Source organism: Colias croceus, chromosome 2 (assembly GCF_905220415.1).
Source record: "Colias croceus chromosome 2, ilColCroc2.1".
Lineage (NCBI taxonomy): Eukaryota > Metazoa > Arthropoda > Insecta > Lepidoptera > Pieridae > Colias > Colias croceus.
Window position 1 is genome coordinate 12,843,860 of NC_059538.1, and position 23,940 is coordinate 12,867,799.

The 23,940-nt window shown below is 32.1% G+C and overlaps 1 protein-coding gene across 1 annotated transcript in view; it reads right to left on the reverse strand.

Annotated features, from left to right (window-relative positions):
* Nucleotides 1–338: 338 nt before the first annotated feature.
* LOC123704557 overlaps nt 339–23,940 on the reverse strand; it is a 63,263-nt gene continuing 39,661 nt past the window's right edge. The window contains exon 2 of the mRNA XM_045652937.1: nt 339–2,067. Within this exon, the coding sequence (XP_045508893.1) occupies nt 722–2,067 (1,346 nt within the window). The 3' untranslated portion in view covers nt 339–721. The remainder of the gene's footprint in view (nt 2,068–23,940) is intronic.

The window sequence follows — 23,940 nt, forward strand, 5'->3', positions numbered from 1 at the left end:
AATGAGATACCTACATTTTCTTTAGATTTGTGTTTCTTGTATGCTCAAATAGTACAAGATTAATCAAAACGGGTTCAGTAGTTCAAAAGTAGGTACAGGTAGGTAGGTTATATTATCATCACAATATATTAAATCGATTAATAATGTTTCATTTATTTGAAAGCAAATGAGGAGACAAAATCTATCCAGTATCAGTTTTTGAGTGATACGCCTCTTCTTGATTATTTTTGTAGTGCCTGAGATACAGTTCTTTATCAATTTAAAAAAAGAGACTTTTACTTTTTTATTGATAAATCTTACGATTTATATCTAAGTGAGGGATTAAATGAATAAATCTCTTTAACTGTTTTTAATATTTATTTTTTAAAGTAATTTTTCTCTACAGACATAGGTGAATGACCTGAGATACAAATGTATAAACATGGAATGTGTAAGTACCTACTAACCGTGACAATGTGACGAGCATACTTACAATAATTCAATAAGATGGTTCTATATCATATATTATTCATAACATAATACGGTCATCCAATAGAATTAGAATTTAATGAAATCTCATATAAATCACGACTTAATAAATCTTATTTTACAATATATACAAAACAAGCTGAAAAAGTACATAATATCTCTCTATTTATTTACATGTATAATTATCTACTATTCACACATATATTAATCTATACTAGATATCATCTTAACCGTGCATGTATGTGGCGTTAAATTAAACCATTATCGTGTTGCCAATAATGCTTTCCTTTTCCAGCAGTTCAGAATATCCCGATTCATCGCTGCAAGCGCTGTCGTTGTCGCCGACCGTTTTGAATACATCGGTTTCAGTGCTCGAGTGCAAGCTCTCTACATCTGTTAGATTGTCAATGAGCGACTCAAATTTGCCTTCGAGATTCGTCACGCCGGAGTCACCTCGTAGCAGCGGGTATGTGGACCGTCGTCGAAAACCGTTCCTCTCTCCGATCGGTACGTGGTTCACCTCATCTGAGATGTCTTCGCACTCTTCCTTTATTGATGCATGGTTATAGCTCCTGCTGCTGCCACGTATGGTGCCAAAACGCACGCTGTCAAATGCTGACACTCGTTCGTCATCGCTGTCCTCTTTGTTCTCTTCGTGGAATTGTGGCAGAGAGATGGGCTCAGTGTCAGACGACGTCACCGTACTTGCAGTCTCACATCCTGAAGAAACAGAACCGTCGTCGCTGTCCGTGACGAGGTAGTTACTTTGTAGCAATTCCTTTCTATCACAAATCGTGCTCAATTCACCCATCTCCGCTATCGATTCTAGTGGTTTTATCAATTTGTCGGTATCATTGTGACTAGGTTCCTCGGTTTCAGTTTTGTAATTTGTCTCGCGGACGAGAAGGTGTATAATGTCATCAGCGGCGTCCGAACCTTCTGATTCAGAACGGATTCGCTTGACGACGTCTGGACATGATAATTTGCGAGGTGATTTCACATCCTGCCGCCGCCTGTCCAGAGTTTGTGTGTCGTAATCGTCATCTATAGGTTTCTTCGCATTCATCTCAGCTTCTTCTTCGTCTTCTTCCGAGCAAAGTTCCTCAATAGCACCGAGTTTTGGAGCTGATTTGGAACGCTCCAACGGTGGCCTATAATTGAGTGCGCCTACACTGAGCATTATCTTTCTACGGGGCATACTGGGATTCTCATAGATGCTATTCGCAAGGCTGAGCCTGGCGTTCTGTTTGCAGATACGATCCTTCTTAAATTCGACTAGGGCCTGTTTTAACTTAACTTGTAATTCTTCAGAAATTCTCTTTGAAATGGATTCTTTGGTGCATAAAACGGCGTGGCAACGGAGTTCGTGTTTCAGTTTCTTCCCTTCGTGGCGGTAGACCCAGCAGAAGAGCTTGGGGTAGTGGGGTGGGCTGGTGCAGTAGGTGATGCGGTGGGACCAGTACTCCGTGAGTCCGTGTTCTTTGGTGAAGCCTTTGAGGCCGGAGTTGGTGACGGAGAGCTTCATGACCACGTCGGGTTTCGTGGATTGTTGGTAGTTGCGCCATAGAGTAGCGAGCGGCTTCTCTATGCAACCCTCACCTGAAAAGAGAGAAAAAGCCTTGAGTAAATTGTAAATTACACATAATTGGGTCATTACATTTGTTCATAAAAACTATTCGCCAAGCATTAACTGCAAAGAGTTTTTATCCAACATTTTATAATATAATGTTCGCTTTTTTTATCAGTATACCTACATAATCTAAATAGCCACAAAAATAAGGCTCAGTGCAAAATTAATTAGACTTTTTGCATGACCACTTTAGTATTTCATAAATGAGTTTTTTACCTATTTAGACACCAGAAAGTGTTAAATGATATCTCAATTGTGATATAATTGTTAAGTAATACATTTGGATAATATTTAGGGCGCGCGTGGGTGCGCGTGCGTCCCACGTGACTATCATCTGGTACAGCTTCGATATCGATCAGCGTGTAATGTCGAGGTGATCGTGTACTTCATAAGGAATGCACAGACGCAGCGTAAAAAGGACATCGCTATTTAAGGTTAAACTTTTAAAGCCAGCAGGTAGCTATTGTCTATTTATAAAATGGTAAACTTGTATAGTGTAGCTTGGAGGACCTTGACTTTGCTCGTAATATGTATAACTTACACTGCTACCTATAATATATGCATTCAAACTATGTAATATGAATGAAAAGATATTTTCCATAAAGTAGAGATTCTTTAAAATTCATAATCCAAGGAAGAATTTAATTATAAGAAAGAATTTAATAATATAATATCTTATGGATGAATATTTCATAAATCGCCTAGCTAGCCAACTTCTAGTTTAAACTTATTAAAATTCGTTTACATAATATTATTAAAATGGTCAAGGAATAGGTCAAAAGACTTATTTAAATTAACACCATTGCGTTGTTCTCGCTTTTACACCGTTTTAAAAATTCGTCACATGTAGTTTAAAAGTCTTTGTTCAATTGTCGCACTGTTACCAAAAGACGGAGATTATATATTTTTCCGTTTTTCTTAATATTTTTTCGTTCGTGGTTTTTTCACATAATAATCAATTTTAGCGTCGTGGTGTTAAATGTATATATCAAAATATAAAATATACACCTGTCCTTGTGGAGGTCAGGAACCTGTGACCCCTAACACCCCAAGACTTATACCTTCCGCTTGACTATGTGGGGCTAACGAACCATAACTAGGTTTCATGTTAAAATTCATTAAGTCAGATTTCTTGAATAGTTACGATTTACATATTATGTACTAGCTTTCCGCCCGCGGCTTCGCCCGCGTTTTCAGAGAAAACCCCGCATAGTTCCCTTTCCCGTGGGATTTCCGGGATAAAACCTATCCTATCTCTCAAGTTGGATCGAACTACACATGGTGTGCGAATTTTATTATAATCGGTTAAGTGTTTTAGGAGTCCATTGAGGACAAACATTGTGACACGAGATTTATATATATTAAAGATATGCAGCAATTTTATTTTTATAAGAAATTTCTACGATTTTGATATTTTTGGTTTTTTGGCATTCAAATGCTTTATCAATATTTCTACGATTTCAAACATTTATTAAATAGGAAAATATGTCAAAAACGAGAGCGTTCGAATAAACCAGGCTTTAAATCAGTTACCTACATATTCTTGTGAACACTAGCTGCTAGAAGTTTAATTATTTACTCGACCATCACGACTTGCACTTAAAGTAACAATCATAAAATATTTTCAAACCTATTTATCACTTGCAGTCGTTTAAACAGAACATGGACTTAATTAATCAGAGCTTTCATAATGATTTTTTTTTTATGCTATAGGATAGCAACCGAGCAGACGCGTCGCCTGGTGTTAAGCGATACACGCCGCCCATAAGCATCCACTCCACTAGAAAGTGGATGTGTTGCTATCCTCAAAGGAATTTGGAAGGATTTAGGGAGAAGGGGGCGAGGATGGGAGGGAATGAGGATAGGAAAGGAGAGGATGGGTAGGGGATGGGAAGGGATGTGGGCCTCCGGACCCCTCACTCACCATACGGAACGCGACAGTAAACTGTCACTATGGCGCCGATATTCTGTGAGGGTGTGGTACCTTCCCCGGTGCGAGCGTGGCCCAATTCGTGCCGAAGCATGCTCGACTCCCACTTTCAAAATGATGTCGGTATCTAAGTTTACTTTTATCGCATTTGGCAAAGATTACAAGGAAGAATTACCTATGCGAAAAGAAGACCTGACATTTATTATTCTTTAGTCATTTATTAGCACTGTTATCTTTTTTTACTTATATATTAATAAAAAGAGAACAGGTTTTTCTGATACGATCAAGTTACTGTTAGAACATAATAAAACCATTATACTGTCAGTAAATTATCGCAACACATAAAAAAAAAATATTAAAAGGAATATCTGTAATAATTGATTAACTAATGATTTTTGCATTAATATAAATCTAGAAAAATATAAAAAAATAATATTCGTTTGTGACGTAAAAGCTCATAAAAACTGCATCGATTTAAAAACGTCGTCTACGGAAACAAAATCAGTCATTCATTGAAAATTTGATGAATAAATTGACTTATTCAGCTTATTTAATAATGCTTGTTTCCTTGTACATATGTTTTCGTATAAAGATCGATTTTCTCTGTCTGTAATGATCATATCAAACATTTCTTATTTGTTTCAATGTACGATTCAATTTTTCAAACCATGTACCTCCAGATAACAAGTGATAACTGCGTTAAAAACAACCGACTTCAAACTTGCACTTGCAAAATTTACAAATACCTACAGATAAAAATGCTCATAAAATAAAAACTACTGGGCCTATCCGAATAAAATTTTTATGGGACCAATTCGACACCATCCCGCATCGAACAAAAAAAGAATCACGTAAATCGGTTCAGAAACCTCGGAGTAATCGGTGTACATACATAAAAAAAAAAAAAAAAAATATACCGGCCGAATTGATAACCTCCTCCTTTTTTTTGAAGTCGGTTAATAAAATGGTTACTATGGTCAGCGGCCAATTTGATTAATAATTCAATTTGATTAATCGAAATAAATCATATGAATATATTATTTAACGCGGAGTTACGACAACTCAGCTATGCATATTATTATAATATTATTAATAATATAACGGAACTTACTGCTTCCTTGATGTATTGGTAAGTTAATATATTACACACATACATATACTACCTGTTCAAGCACATCAAAAAAACGATTAAAAGCTATAATATCTACTCTTTAAAATTTTGCATTGAATTCATAATTTTGTGAAAACATTTACCCTCATAATAGGTATCATACCTATACCAAATGCTTTTTTACATAATATTAAGTATGTTAAATAGATAGCTCTCCCTGAGCTAGGTTTTATTTATTAGTTTCTACATAGAATAGAGCCTAATTAGGTATATTATATTTTATAATATTATATAGAGCCCATAGATTTTCAGATTGTATTTTGTACTTTTGGTTCCTAAATACCATTTCAAAGAAACATCATGCTAGTAGCTACATAAGCTTCATCAGCCGGTAATTTTGAGAGAACAAACATAATTATAAATTTTTATATGTTTGAATAGATTCACAGATAACCATAGAAAACTTGTTATCACATTTATATACGCTAATCGCCAGTATATGAACAATTCCGCGAGCTTTGTCGCGATCCCTATATAATGAACTTTTTACCGACAATAAATTTTAATAATTAGTATCAGAATGCTAATTAGCTAATATATGAGGTTTTTTTATTATATAACTTGTTAGCAAGTTAAATTATTTATGAGCAAACCACGTATTAAGTGCGTTGAAGCTTTGATTAAAAGACAGGTTATAAATTTGAATAAATAAAATACTAATAGAATATACTAATAGATACATAGGTACCTACTTAATATTTCTTTTGGACATATTTTATTGCGTCGTATCTTTTTAATTTTTATACAAAGATGAATAAGTACAATACACAGAAATTATATTTATTAGTGCTAATAATATGCCAAATTTGCTAAAGCCTTTCTAAGATTAAGATATTCAAAGACACAGATAAACAGACTTTTATAACAACAAGATAATAACAGTAACAGTATGAGAAATAGGCATCTCATGTAAATAGGTAATATTAAATCGTGATAAAGCCTTTAATTATTTATTAAGTTTTTTTATCATTGAATGAAAAATTAGCGTATCGATTGCATGTATATAACCACAAATAACTGTTCTTTCGTTTATAATATGGTAAGTAATCAATTTTATGGATAAATAGATTAAATGTAAAAAATATATCTATTTTTTATATCCAGTATAATCTACGGTGTATAATATGAAATATTGTGACACACAGCATGTCTAAAACCTAATAAATTATACTTATACTAAAACCTTCCTTTTTTGTATAGTACTGGCAATGTCCTGTGTGGAAGGCGTCGGTCGCCTCTAGCACAGGTTTATACCTAGTTGAGGCGATCGTCGAGTTTTAATTTTAGGTCAATGTATATGTACTAAATAAACGATTTTTTATTCCTTGAATCTATTGAAAAAAACGCATCAAAATCCGTTGCGTAGTTTTAAAGAATTAAGCATACATAGGGACATAGGTATCTAGAGACAGAGAAAGCAACTTTGTTTTATACTATTTAAGTGATATACTTGATATAAACTTGTTTATTCTGTAAATTTTGCACAATTATCGTGAGTAAAATGTTAAATATTAACGTAACATAAGGAAGACGTCTCATTTATATCTCACGAGTCATTTGAGATGTAGGTAACTATGTTTAGGGCTGCCAAAATTACAATTAAATAGTAAATTTATTATTATTTAACACAAAAGAACACTTTAAATCTGAAACTTTTTTATTCTAGTTTTGTATTTTGTGTTCTATAAACTGTACATTTTTCGTTTATAAAATGTTTTTGGGGATGTAATCCACATGCGTCACGTAGTGACTTAATGTCCCTTAAAAGACAACAATAATTCCTATATTCACTACATCGCCTTTATATTATTATAAATATATCTTAAAAATAGCACAATGGTAAGAAATTTACCATTTTTCGCAGCCCTATCTATGACCGTTACCTTACATAAGGCAGTGGTCACAGTGACGTAACCGTTAGGCCGTGTTCTTGTTAACACGACGCTAATGTACGGAATTCGTAATGTCTTTTCAGTTCTGGTGATAACTTAGTGCTCTGATGTTAATGCCTAAGTTGTTTGTAAACTATCTCCTGTCTACGTCCGCGTCGTCTATGTAAAGTAAGATTACGTTTGGCAGATATTTATGTAAGTAGTAAAGGTAATAAAAATAATTATTAGTATTGTAAATATTAATTCATTTATTTCATAATAGGTACTTATTTAACAAATACAATACAAATCTGTAAAAAAGAAAAAAAAACGTGTGTGTGTGTGACCTTACTCCATGACGTGACGGTATTGCCATAACGCGACCTTGAAATTTTACTCTCAACACGCCTAAAGAAGTTTCACTTACTCAATATATTTTCATTTTGTTTATACGAAATACTTACTTTTTTCTTTCCTATTTATACTCTGAGTAGGAAGTTGGATATTGGAGGTCAAACTAATTGATTCGGCTGACTAATTAATACAGTAAACAAATTATTCGTTACTTATTTCATATAGATACCTTTATCTGTTTCCCTACATACATAATAATTATAATAGCAACTATTCTCACACTACATAGTACAATTATATTAGTAAAAAGCTTAGAGATTTGGCTTGAATATGTGAATGAAAAGTTAGTAATAAAGGCCCTTAATGATGGAATATTTACGTCACAAAGCCTCTTATTATGTCTCCCATACAAATTACTGCGTTTCTAGTATAAGTGCTGATCCACAGATGAGGTACATACATTTGATTCGTCCAAAACAATCAGAGACTTTCACTCCTCCGTGAGAACAGAGGTCGTTGGCTTGTAATAAATTATGTAATTACATATCTACGATGTATTTACTATGTATACGTAGTCCCATTACAACCGTGAAGCTTTGTATTTGTAATATATTGACTTTGTTATGTAATTATGATACAGCAACGCCATGCTAACTTTAGGATTTAGTCGAAATGGATCTGCATACTTTAGCACATAAGTACATGTTGAAATATTATCTGTTAAAACTGGCAAAGATCCGGGCATAGCTAGAACACAGGAAATAAATTCATTTATAGAAAAAATATAAAATTATTGTAAACAGCAACATGAGATGTACAGGATACATGTTTACTCCATAATATTACGAGCGATAAGTATGCACATAAGTTGGTTAAGTTTAGTGTACCTACTACCTACTGTGTGACTTGTGAGATATTTACTTGAAGGGTGTGTTGAAAACAAGTGTGCTATCAGGTCATGTTATTTCTGGACGATTTAACTGAGGCCTTGAAAAGAGCGGATTTGTAATGTTAATAGAAATGGTGATCAGTTTTTGAGCCTAGCACTGGCATTACTTTCTTTGTAACATGATTTTTTTTCATCACTACCTACGAATTCCACAGACAAATTTTATTAAAAACCGTAACAGAAATCAGCTTGAGGAAATAAAACGAGTTTCAGCAATCGATTTTATTAAGGAAGTGTTATTAAACAATAATTATTCCGATTGTATTATTATACGATATCTATACTTATACAAAAACATTTCAAGTACCTACACTTTCAACTGGGTTTTCTTCACAAGTAACCTACCTACTATACCTACTATAAGTAGGAGAACGAATTCACCTTAAAGTTAATTTAATTTAAAATAGTCATGAGCACTTTTACTAGGCAAGTGATCATAGGCATAGTTTTGTTCATAAATTATATTTCATAAAGAATACGTCTCATCTGTGTATCAGATCGGTGAAGGCCGGTTTCCCACCGGCTCTTTACCGCATGGAACTAAATCTAAAATCAATTAAATCGCTTTCGCTTATCGTTTTGCTTATGGCCCCGCTTGTCTCATGGCCTCACGAAGGGCCACAAACCGGTGTGCAAGTAGGCAAACGCTTTCACCAGCTGTCAGTGCCAACTTGGGCGCCATTCTTCGGATAATATTTATATTTAATGTTATTTGTTTGTCACATTATCATCTATAAGAGATAATTCAGTAATATGATATCATTTATCTAAAAAATAATCACCTAAATGTAAGTATTGTAGATGTAGGTATTCCGTTTTCATAACAACAGCTGAAGAAATTGTGTCAAATTTTAGCATAGATCAACAAGACCTGAATAAAAATAATTTGAATTTACTCACAAAGCCATTTTTTTTTGCGGAAAATAAGCCTTGAAAGGTATTCGTATATTAAAGAAAATTGTTGTTCGGAACCACCAAATGCGTAATAAGCTAGTAATAAACGTGATAAGCACAGTACACGAGTAAAACCAGATCCAAACCTAGTAATTAAATAAAGGAATACGTGTTCGAAGCAATCATTCAAAAAATCTTCCCAGAACACAATTATAGTTCGACCATACATTGTTTATAAGAATCCTTTTTATCAGATCGTATACGTCACGAGGTCGTTGCAACCCATTGTCGGGTTCATTGACCCGCAGTATCACTTAAGGGTGCCATCTCTCATGAGATGGATTATCGTAAATCATACTGTAATTTAATCGCTATTCAAAGAAAATGTAGCACTTCTGAGAGCGTTTCCTAATCGAAACATAAATCTTTGCTTTTTTGCGAATTGGAAATTGAATCAAATACGTCTGATATGGCTGATGTAGACAATGTTTGTTTTGACGCGTCTGCGTCTACAAATCTTTCGTATGTTTTATTTCGTATTATTCGTTATGTTTAGCTATAAATCATCTTTATAAGAAAGAAATAAAAATTGAAAAATTCCCTCGATTTAGGATCGTTGATTTAAAATATTAAAGGTACTATTTTGTTCATTTCAATGCGTCATGTAAAGAAAATATTCTATGTGAATTTCGATATTAAATTGTAAACATAAAAATTATAAGTGAAAGGCCTCATAAAGTTATTATAACGTAGATACTCCCGGAAGCGCCGCGGTTCCTGTCCCAAACTATACGTCCATGAACACAAATAATTACATATTACAATAATAATGTCCTTTTAACTGAAATTAACCGAAGTTAAAACCGGTTTCATTTCCTGTCTTTCGTTGATTTCGTCGGGTCTATGAAAATATTTAAATTTATTTATTTATGAAGTCTTTAAGGCGGATTCTTAACATTTTTATATTTTCCGAATATTTCACACCAAATCGTCGTTCCTCTTCCTATTACAGATTTATAATTTCTGTTGTTTTTAGAGATATTTATAGTTACTAGGTTGTCAAGAAATTATTTTTGAATAATACGATTATTTTTAAGCGTTTATCCGCGTTTGATCACGCAAACAAAATAAGGAAAAACATTTTAGTATTATTATCTAATATTTGTTCATCGTTATTGGTATTTATTCATAACATTTGCATCATATTACATTATATACATTGAGTACACATTTGTGATCGATTATTGTAAGTTATTATCACATTCCTATACAAGTAAGCATCAACGTTATTGTATGTATGTAAGTTGCACATGTTCGTACATAATTTTATATCAATTTAATGTCTTGAGGGGGGACACTATGGGAGACATGCATAGAGTTTATATATATCATATTGTGTACAGGCCGGCGCATTCTTTTTCATAATCAGAGCGCATTCTAAATTTCAATTTCAACATTAGAATTGTGATTGGTTTTGTTTTTGGTCGATTTTTGTATAAATACGGATATTGTGTGCAAAATAAAATCATTACGATCAGTATCGTCTTTGAGTTCACAACCCCACTACAGTTGGTGACCTCCGACGGAGCAAAAAAAAAAAAAAAACCCATTCAGAATTCTAATGTTGAAATTGAAATTTAGAATGCGCTCTGATTATGAAAAAGAATGCGCCGGCCTGTACACAATATGATATATATAAACTCTATGCATGTCTCCCATATGTCTATAATATCTCAATTATTTCTTGATATTTTTTCCCCTAAAGCAGTAATCGTCACCATAAATAAAATAATGATTTTGAATTGTACCTTCTAAAGTCCCTATAAAAAATCCAATACCTTTATTTACCTACATCAAAGTTAGTTTTGCGGATAAATTGGTAGATATCGAAGCTTTCCTTTGTGAATTATAAAGCAAATTACCAAATAAACGTAAAAAGCCTCCATTTCAGTACTTTTACGAAGCTATTAACGGCGAATTATCTTTTAACTCATTTAAGTAACGTGATCGGGAACCTAGTAAAGTTTTAATTAAAAGTTGTTAATTGAGAAAAGTTCGTCGAAATTTTGTTTAATTATATAGGGTAGGATTGCGGATATCAAAATTATAAAGTACTTTTATACACGTACCCTAGTTTTTAACTATACATTTGCATAGATATTAAATTTGCATCAAACTAATGTTTTGCTAGAATATAGACCGATAAAAGTACCTAAGTCTTAGTAAATAATATAAATGAGTATTGTTTATTCCTAACCTAAAACAGTAAAATACTTCTGGCATAATTACCGTATAATACCTAAATCAACAACGGCTTTTTATAATGCAAATGCGCAACAAACCTGATTTTTAAAGAGCTTTAGAAAAACATATTCGCTAAATGTCAATCATTGTATCAAGTTACACACATATTATGTAGTTTCTTTATCAACAAATCTCTACGAAGAACATCAAGTATCTGTATGTATGTATGTACCTGTACTGTATCCTCGGTTTTCACTCGGATATCATTACATTAGACGGGCCAATCTCAGCTAATGTGTTTGCTAACGTGTCTTGTATACAATAACAAATATTACCCACGGCTTTTTATATTGATCATTTTCTTTGGCGACGTGTTTTTAGGATGTTGATATAAGTGTAGAATGTTTGATATAATTTTATGAATGTTTGCCTGCTTTAGTAAATGAGTTTAAGACGTGAGGAAACTAGGAAAGTACTGAATATCTGATAGCTTATAGCTTATAAAAGCTACCTAGTTACTCGTTTTGAAATGAACATAATTATCATAAATCGTGTTTTTATCATCTTTATTAATTCCCCAATAAATAATAATAACTTGATTAAGTTCTCGAACTTTGACTATTATGGTTTCGTAAAGAAAACGATATCTTCATATTTTACTAGCTTCTTCTCATTCAGTTAATGCAAAACTTTTCAATTTAATAAAAACAAAGAAAGTTCTCGACCGATTATTGAGTTACCATATTTCCACACAATCGAGACAACTGACTAACTACCAACTATAAAATGTTACTGTGACTTATTATAGTGTTATATTATCTGTGCTTGAACCTTAATCTGATTGTCTGTTCCAGAACTTTCCAATGTCAATGACACTTTCAATATATTTGGTCGTAATTGTTTTACAGGCGAGATATGGGGCTGTAAACGAGTTAAAGGTTTATTGGCGTGATGAAGAAGATATAATGTAGCTCGTAGGTGGAGTGATTCGGCGATTAAAATGTTTATGTGACGATGTATGAGTGTATGTCTCATAATATTTTGAGTGCCTTCAGAGTTTCGTAGTTAAAATATTTCGTGATAGTTAAATATATTAATTGTAATATCTATAAAGATAGTGTATTAATTTATGTGTTGTATGACTATAATATAAGTGATGTTGTATATTCAATAAATTACTATGTACTTAAAAAAAGTTACGATTTTGTATAGCACTATTTAATGTGATATTTTGGAAGAGTCTACTTTGGTAGTCATCCTTCCTCTTTCCTTATAAAACAGATAAATATAATAATAAAGAAAGCGGATACCAGAAATAAGGAGCTTTCCTCAAAAACAATGAAAGTGGATTTCCAATGAATATAAACTGGAGGAAAATAAACTAATCACTACATCATCACTACATAGTATAAAACAAAGTCGCTTTCTCTGTCCCTATGTCCCTATGTATGCTTAAATCTTTAAAACTACGCAACGGATTTTGATGCGGTTTTTTTAATAGATAGAGTCAATCAAGAGGAAGGTTTTAGTATATAATTTATTATGTTTTAGACTTTTAGTCAAAGCGGGCGAAGCCGCGGGCGGAAAGCTAGTATGATATAAAACATTCGTGGTGCAATAATTATACGAAAAGCAAACATTCTGTATTTCCATTCACGATTTAGCAAAATAGTGCTAATTTAAAATAAATATACTTAGTAAGCATTTAACTCATGCTTGTATTTATTTGATAAATTTGCAACGATGTAGTCATTGAATAAATGTTTTGAATGAATTATGCAGTTGAAGTTTTAATTTAGAAAACTACAAAACGGAATTTTAATTAATGTCCGTTTTTTTATTGTATCTCTTTTTGTGTTGATTTTTTTACGAAAGGGTTTGTAAAAATATATTTTACTTCATAAAATTCATGTCATAAATTTAAGAATTATAATTATTATTTGCCACGGCCCATGTTAGATGTAGTGTCGTTGGATATTGCATTTTAAAATATGATGCAATAAATAAACAAATATCGTTTATATCAGTTTTATTGATCGAATTCTATGCATGCAAATATTACTAGAGAATGTAGAGACGTGTACACTAGGTACATGACTGAAATAATTTTACAGGTAACATAACTTTTAATTTAAGTGACATCTCTATCAAGACCTAGGTATAAAAACTCCAAATAAAAGCTAACCCTTAACAATAAGAATAAACAACACAATTAAATAAAAGTGTAAATAATACGAGTGGATTAAAATTGATTGCAACCGTTTCCCTGCATCAAGTGACAAAGAGAATATCACATTATCTGATTATGTCCTTGCTGTTAATAAAGGAAATAGGTTTTTTAGCGTTTTATTGGTTTCATTCGACCGGGGCCCTTGAGGTCATGAGGGCTTTAAACTAATATGGATTCTTGTTTCGATTCGTTACAGAGCTTTGTTTTTTTGCTAAACATAAATATTTAATATTTTTAAGAAACATAAATGATGTAATTTTATGAAATTGACAGTAATAATTTAAATATTGATTTATGTATTTGATCTCAGTTGCTTTGATCACTTTTTACTGCTTACTGTAAGAATAAGTACGTAATATACCTTATTTAACACCTAGGAACGTGAACATTTTGTGCCAAAATTGAAGCTACAATTAAAGATATAGCCCCATACCTCACTCTGGAACATAAGCCTTTACACTATACTGTATACTTATAAATACCCTCAAACACTCGAAGCAAACCGGATGGAATTACCTGTAACAATATAGAATACATTAACTCGGTTTTCACAATACAAGGCCTACGATTAACCAATGTACGCTTTCAAATCAGCATGCATATTATAAACGAACAATTTTAAAGTATTTTCGTATTTTTTCTTGCAATTATTATCTGAGAGCAAACAAGGTCGTTATTTGATAATTTATGTAAGTTATGTAGAAGATAATTTCAAGTCTCGACAGTTGTTATTGTATTTTGAATAAACAAAAATAAACTACTGCAATTTTGACTATTTTACACCTGAGATTATGTAGATAATAATAATATAATAAGTAGGTAGTTATTTTTATGCTGAAATGTAGAAAAACTGAAGAAAAACTGTTAAATTGGTAAAGACAGAAATATTTAAATGTAATTTTGTGAAGTTTCTGGAATTAAAGTTGTATTTTTCATTGGCAGTTTTATTATATTGTAAGCTTAGATATGTAAGTATTGCAGCACATAACAAATATTTAAGCCGATGCAATATATGATGTTTATATAACGTAAAGGTTCGTTACACTGGTCGATAAACTTGCAGGGGTCACACGCGTAGCTGCGTGATTTGTTAACAGTTAATAATTTTAAGAAAATCTTTGATAAATAAAAATTGATAAGCCTTTTATGTTAACGTTTATACCCATCAACATTTATAATATATACTGCAAGGTATCAAAAGGAACTTAGCCTTTAGAGCTATTTTTTTGTTTACTATAAAGAAAATAATTATGTAGAGGGTGTAACCATCTACACTCTACATATTTTTCAAAAGTAAATATTTTACGAACTTATTTTCCAGGAACAACTACGGAGTTTCTTGCCGGTTCTTCTCCGTAGAAACTGCTTTCCGAATCGGTGGTAGATGGTAAAGCTATTTTATGACAATTCAAAAGTGCTTCTAGAAGAACTATTATTGAATAAATCAAAGTTTGAGTTTAAGTTTGAATAATTATATAAAGTAAAATACCCAGATTTATATTCCGAATGAAAATAATAATGAACCGAATATCTAAGACACCATACATCTAATAATGAATATACAAATTACAAGTACATCAATTTATCGATGTCCAACTTTTGTTTTTATTACGGTCCTTGACCTGAGGTTAAACGTATTGCAAGGTTCAGAAAAACTTGAAGGTCGTCGGTTCGATCCTCGCTGCAGTTTTGAAAAAATAACAATGATCAAGTGAATTTCACACTCAAACTCCAAATTGTATCAGTAATGTAAATTTTTACAAGTGTTTATGAATTGAATATTTAATCTTTAAATAATAAATAAATAAATATAAATAAATATTATAGGACATTATTACACAAATCGACCTAGTCCCACAGTAAGCTCAATTAAGGCTTGTGTTGTGGGTACTAGGCGACGATAAATATAATATTTAATAAATACATATATAGATAATAACACCCAGACCCAAGAACAAATAATTGAGTTCATCACACAAATATTTGCCCTGACCGGGGATCGAACCCGGGACCGTCGGCTCAGTAGGTAGTTACTTTACCACTGCGCCAACCGCGTCGTCGAATTTTCAATCTTTCAAATCTTTATTTTAATATTGATTGTGTTGTCATTTTTATAAAACGAAATATTAATTAACCATGTTAATAATTACTTAATTTAAAATACCAAAGTTCAGAGTACGTTTAATGATGTATTACATCTGAGAAAAACTTGAAATCGAAAAATAAGTAATATTGCGATGGATAAAAAATAGAAGTAGCTGTTGCCAAAGAGGAATTAAGTGGCTTTTACTAAAAGAAACAATAATTATTTTATCAAAATAACTGTGTAATTATACCGATGAAATACAGATCGACTTACTTAGTCTTTTCAGAAATAATCCGCAAGATACGGACAAAATGTTAACCATTGAATGCATTTACATTCTACCATGTCTGCCTTATTACTTATAATCTATTGGTCTAGGAGCCACGTGCATTTTCGATTCATTTTTTCCTCCCGACTGAAAATTCGTAAAATGCATTCTATTTACACTCGCGACAGTCATGAAAATCTGTCATGGTCTCCCGAGCTATATGTACACTGTATAGTTTGCATAAAAATCTCTTTATTGACATTATAAACGGATGTTCCAAGTGTAATTATTTGTATAGATATGTAGGTAAAATGCTCTAATCGTAATTATCTAATTGGCAGTCCACGCACTTTACCCGTCAAAACATGGCGACAGTGATTCATGATGCCTATTTAATATTTATTTAAGTTACATATTTTCTGCGATCTACGAAACATGATACTCTCACACAAGTTTATGTTAATTCTAATGTTAATGAGGCAGTCACAGTTATCGCGAATTTTGATTACTTATACCAACAATTTGATCATAGTAACACGATTTTAGTATATATTTAAATGATTATAACGTTTTTCGCAAATTAAATTCGATCATAATAATCGTTTTAGTAAACATAATCATTGGTTCCGTTAAATATCATATTTTTCACGAGACGTTACATATAACATAATATAGTACCTATATTATTTTTTCAGTTCTTTGCAATTTCAGTTGCGTAATGATCTTAAATGCATATCAAAAATATGTTTGTTAAAATTCTGTTTTGTTTGGAAACGTTAAAACCAACCTAAATGGTCAATTATGTGATAAATGCTTATAAATGTTACACAAAAACGTTTACCGTACATATACATTATGTCGTTGTTGTTGTCTTTATATATTTTTTACCCTTCACAAATATTTAAGAATAAAGATACTATAAAATCATTTACTCAACCTTTGCAAAGAATGAGTTCTTATTTAACGTAGTTGTTTTTTTAGTTGTGAGAGTTAATAGATTTACTTTAGAAAATTTTAGTTGATGTTCACTATTTCGTAAGACAAACAAATCTTTTATATTAGATTTTGGACAGTCATTGGAACATAATAGTATCAACAGCTTTAATTCCAAAAATAAAATAAATTTAACGCAAAAATATTTTTAACGGAGAGTCGGAGAGACACTATTGAAATATATTCAATGTTTGATATGAATCGAATATTCACACAGTACTTGTAAAATGTTATGAATGAAAATATTAAACTTTGAATAATTTTAACATTTAAAAGCGAATACTTTTATAACAAAAATGTTCGCCTTTAGAATACCAAAAGTTTAATGAAATGAAAACGAGGCACAAGTTTATACAAAGATCATGTCGTATCATAACTAACCTCTTCAACTTTTGGGAATTTTGCAAAATTTATTCAATTTAAGGATTCATAAAGACTTTTACAAAACACGTGTAGAGCAATACTTAAAGAATATCTATTTTTGTGGAAAAATTTCCTACACACAAACTTGTTACATTTTCAAAGCAAAATGATGAACCTTTTATAAACACACACATGATTAGATATCTAAAACCAAACTTACGAAAGCTTAAACTATGACTCATACAGCTTATAAACATGCTATAGGTACCTTCGTATTACATTTTGATTCACGCTCGAAGCGTGTAAGAAATGAACAAATCTATACTAATATTATAAATCTGAAGTTTGTTTGTTTGTATGTTTGTTTGAACGCGCTAATCTCAGGAACTACTGGTCTTATTTTGAAAAATTATTTCGGTGTTAGATAGACCATTTATCATTACGCTCAGCCACGCGGGTGAAACCGCGAAGCGCAGCTAGTATCTGATAAATATTTTTAATACCTAAAAACACTAGAGCCGCTACGGCTCTTTCAAGTATACTATAATGAAACCAATCATATTATCAGAATATATCACGTAACCTCCCTCATAGGTGGCCAGTGTCCCAGGGAACGTATATGGGTTGCTGATGACGATAATATCAAGTATAATGTAAATTTTAAGAAGACAAAAACGCAGTCAATAATATTTATCTTTAGTACACCTATGAGTTATTACCAAGTGACCACGTGACCGATTTACGGGCCAACCAAAGAGGAAAGTGGAGCGTGTCAACGACTCGACGTATCGGTTGTTTTTATTGCCCAATACTTATGTAACTAGCCGATTGAATAAGCCTTTTAAATTTTAAACCTATCGGTGAAGATCGCAATCACTTATCTACGAGAAATGAGAATACTTGGCTTAAAAGAAACCGATTAATATGTGCACGTTTATTTTTGGGGTATTATTGTGCCTAATAAACGTATTTGCGCGAGTGTTAAACGTTTAAAAATATTAGGCACTTTACTGGATGTAACACGACTCATTTTTATTACGGTCTCATTTATTGATTGCAATTGTTATTCTTCTCTAGTTTCACACACAGTATTTCAACCATACTAAACGAGTATACGTATAAGCCTAGTTGCAAGTTCCCACATAGTTCCAATCACTTCCTACATCACCGTACAAACTTATATCTTACAACTACACAAAACTGTACACTAACAACAAATCCGTATTACTAATTATCCAACACGCGGGTAATACATGATAATGCGCATAAAACAATATTTGCCCTACATTTGTTCACAATTATACAAATACGAAGTTGATATGTAACCACTAATGAGTAATAGATGTGTAATTGTTATTTTTGTTGAGTACGTGGCTATGAAAAGCGCGGATTTAATAAAAAATCGAAATACTCATTAATATAAATATGTGTGTTTATCATTATTTCATGTCGCAACGGAAAATTTTTATCGTATGATTTTAGAGTCTGAAGATAATTAGGGGCCTAGAGAATGGGCCTACTTTTTACCGAGGTGGAATATCTCTTTGCTATGGGAATTTCCTTGAAATACGCGGACGAAGCCACGGGATCTAAACTAGTCTAAATATATACAAGTAAAGATAAGAATTACCTCAATGGTGCTTCAAATTTTTGGCAATCAAAGAGGTTTTTGAATATAATACAGTATCAGAAACCTTGGCTACAACACGTAACTTCTTTGAAGAGAGTCCTTTAACAGTTCTTAAGAGTTATGTTTTTAAATATATAAAGAAAAGCTCTTAAAAATGATATCAGTAGATTTCATAATTTGTCTTTGTAGATAAACGCCCAAACCACAGAATACTTAATACTAGTACAGTATTCCAAAACTGAAAATTAGATACGCTTTATTACTTGATTAGAGTTTTAAAATAGTTACCTTCGACAGATTTGACAGCTTTGATCTTTTCAATTTTAACGAGCGACAAGATTATCAATTACATTTATTAATTACAAGCTGTCTACAGAAAAAGGATGTTAACTGAAATTTATAATCAACCGACTGAAACGTAAGAGAAACAAAAATGTTATCAATGTTTCAGTGAAAATAACACAGCCTACTTTTAATCGCATTTAACTAAACGTACAGCCACATTCATATTAAACTTTAAGTAAAAGGAATCCGCCCCTGCTTTCAGGCTTGTTTCTTAGCCACAACCACGGTAACAAATAAAACAACCGCTGCTGCTTAGCGGAGGCGTGACTCAGTGATCGTGCTGGCTTCGACTCACGCGCAGGAAGTCGCGGCGCCGACTACACGTGACTTCCGTGCGTCTGATTGTCACGAAGGGTTTTGAATGTTGACATAGATATGGTATTGAATTAGGGTTAGTATTTTGTATGGTTTCAAACTAATTTTATTGCGTATTGAATTGCTTAACAGTAAGCATACGATATTTTGTTTGAATACACTCTCTAGGTTGATGTGGACAATAAAGAATTTAACGACGAGTGATCGGAAAAAAGGCGTTTAAAATCAATTGAGCTTTCCATAGAGTCGCACACAAACAAACGAAAAAATAAACAAATTACAAAACGATAAATCTCATCGATTTCATCGATCAAGTATTACAACACGAATCGAATCTGTGACCTTTCTATTATAAAACACTAGCAATTTCCCGCATGAAACACACTGACACAAATTTAGGCGGAAGACGACTCTCAGCATTTCTATGTGCCACTTTATAATATTTGCGCAAGCGATTTGCACCATCTGTTTATTGTTGACATTAAAAAGAAATTATTTCTGTTTCCTTTATTTTAATATCCGTTTATACAGGGTTACTTGTAAAACACCAGCAACCTCGCAGGACAAGATAGCTAACATCATAAGTAACAACATTTGTTCTACGACTTTTGGTAATTTGTTAGATTTTTTTTTCATATAAAAATAAATATTCATTTAATTTTCCGTTTGAATATTATACACTCAACGCGCATTCCAAAAATTACGTAAACAAGAACCGAAAGGGCGAGAAAGGGGGCGTCGCGTCGCGTCGTCCTTTCGATAATGAATAGAACATGGACTTAAAAATGTTAGGAGCGTACAATAAAAGCTTAAAAAATCATTTAAAAATAATTTATTGCGTTATGCCAAAAGTCGTAGAACAAATGTTGTTATTTATGATGTTAGCTATCTTGTCCTGCGAGGTTGCCGGTGTTTTACAAATAACCCTGTATAGCTAAACACTTTTTATCAATTATAGAGGGAAAAAGCAATTTTTGAGGAGTAATTACTTCCTTTTACATTATTTGTTTTCGTGAGGAAATTAAACAATTTCTTATCATGTACCTAACATGTCAGCTTTTAACAAATATATTAAATTTGAAAGTGAATTCGAAAGTGCCAAAGATCACATTACCAAAATATTTTATATTGTACTTATTTTTTTAATTTTCTAAATGTGTTTTGTAAACCAAAGCAACAACCAATAATTATATGTACAATAAATTGTACACGTAAAACAACAGACAAGTAAATCTATATTCCGGTACTCACAACTTTCTCTCTCGATGCAAGTTAAATTATTCCCTCATTTATTTCGGAGACGTTCGTGAATTTGCTTTGCAGATTGTGGAGATTCGACACGTGACATACATACTTACATACATCCGTATAGTATATACATAAGTATATAATGTTTATGTGCGTTTATTTACTTCGAAACGCTTACGTAAACAGATTTTTGTAAACACATAAGCTATTTTCATACATCATAATTTTAATGTAAACTATATTTAAAGAACTCTTTTCAGAGGTTACCGAATTACCTCAGGCTCATAAATACCTTCGTAGGTATTATCACTAGGTACGTTTCACCGTTGTCGTTAATTTTGATCAAGTAGTAGGCATTTATGCATGATGCAGAATATGCTTACAATCCATAACGAAACTTTCTTCAATAAAAATGGCACTCAAAACCCATTGTTCAAATAATAACTACTCACCTATAAAAATACACATGTGGTGGTTTACCACGTCATGTGTATTTTTATAGTATTTTAGAATCACCCACAAATCTGTTACGAAACGATGACATTTCTCCGTCACATAATTAACCTCTTAACATTAGCGACCCCTCCGACCACCGTCAATTTGAGCAATTAATGACGCTCTGAATCATCCTACGGTGGCGACATCCCGTGTATCAATCACTTAATTATTTTAATAACATTATATAAAACCCAGTCATGCCTCATATGATGAACACATAATGGTTTAATATTATATAAAACTCTCATAGGATGATCTGTCTGCAGTGGAAACAGAAAGCTTACGTTGGTATAAGGATGATTTTGAAATTGTTTTAAATAAATCTTAGATAACTTTATTAAAAACATACAATATTATTGTTACGTAAGATCATGACACTTCTAAGGTATTTTTTAAAGAAGCTTTGAATTAATAAATGTTTGAATATTTTGACACCAACTTATTTTATTAGATGTTGTTACAAAAAAAAAATATAAAAATAAAAAAAAATAAAAACATTTATTTATCTCTCTCACAAGGATTAAAAACTTTACAAAGGATGAATAATACTAAAACATAATATATATTAGGCAACCTTATGTTATGAGAGCTGGTGCCCGAAGTGGGTTCTGACTTCTGAAGAACCTGTGGTACGGGTTATATTAGTTTATTACTTATTTTTTACCAATCAACTGATTCGCATTTGCAAAACTTTAGTTAACTAATACGAATTTAAGTAGCTACAAACGTGAAAAAAAGATCCTTAAATTTCGAATGACTTCGAAGAAAAAACACCTAAACAATGCTCTCAGGTTTCTTGCTAATGTGACCACGGTTTGAGCCCGGATGGAATTATATATAATTGGTTTAAAGAAACGCACGTTAATCATCATAAAATTGCTTCGGTTGTTGTGATTTCAGTTGCTAAGACCTTTGATATAGCCGGTTTCAATACAGTACACATATTTCTCGCACTTTATAATTTATTTTTATAAAACACTGTTTTTTTTTTGTTCAAATAAAGTATGTCAAATAGAATGTCCTCTTCCTCCGAATGGTTTTATTGTTTTCTTTAAAACTAACCTAACTTTAAATCTTTAAAACTTACTTACTGTTTTAACTCATATTTAATGATATTAAATAGAGAAATACAACATTAAAAAAATTAAATTCACTCAAGTTGTACAGTGTACTTATTTCAAGTGGAGCCGGCGGCTTCGATACCAATTATTGTACTAGCTTTCCGCCCGCGGCTTCGCCCGCGTTTTCATAGAAAACCCCACATAGTTCCCTTTCCCGTGGGATTTCCGGGATAAAACCTATCCTATCTCTCAAGTTGGATCAAACTGCACATGGTGTGTGAATTTTATTATAATCGGTTAAGTGGTTTAGGAGTCCATTGAGGACAAACATTGTGACACGAGATTTATATATATTAAGATAGAATATGCAGTACAGAATATATACAGTATGGACAATTTTTTCCTTTACATCTCTATTTTTAGAATTACAACGCAAATCTTATAAATGCTACAGTAATTAAGTCTTTCGTTTTACTATTGCTGTGTGTATTTGTATGACATATGATAATTTAGATTAAATGCGAAAGTTTAATTTAGATTTAATGCTCGCTATTCTCGTACACATATATTACGTACACTAAATTACGCAAAAACAACTCAAATTTGTTACTTGGATAGATTATCTTGATGACATAGGCATACATTTCATCCGAGGCGTTAAAGCTAATTAAATTTCGTAACCACCGTTGCCCAAACCAACCGGACTGGTGAACGACACCATATAATAACAAAATAAAAGTTAATAAATGGTTTTATTGCTCATAATTTGTACCTTAAAAACTGGTTGGGAATCCTTGAAAGGCCCTCAGGTCGTGGTCACAGTACTCGATACAGGATTCGTTCAAACTGGATTTTTGTATCTAATTCTTGAAACAACCACATCATTTATAAAATCGGCATCGTTAGAGTTAACATGCACGATGCAGAATTTAAATCAAAATTTGTTACCAACAAAAAACAGACAACATCTCGAAATTGTATGCGTGTATAAATAATCATTATATTCTTAAATACTTTGCCAGCAATGACCTATCCAAATACGTTCATTTTTTTCTTCTAAAATTACAAACTCAATTATTTTGTGTGTAGGTATGGATGTATGTTTATTACGCAAAAACCGCCGTATCATGTCTGAATGGAATTTGGTGCAGGTGTCTGCATAAGCACAAATGCTTTTTTTCTGTTAAGACGCGAGTGAAGCCGCGGGTTCAAGTTAGTAGCTACTACATAAATAATATCATCGATATTTTATAAAATGGCAGACGATCTTTTACAGCTTCAAGATAGTTAAATCAATTAATAAACACAGAACTATTACTTATAAACACTTTTATACATTCATTATTATGTTTATCGATTGACATCAGTATACAGCTGTTACTATGTAAAATG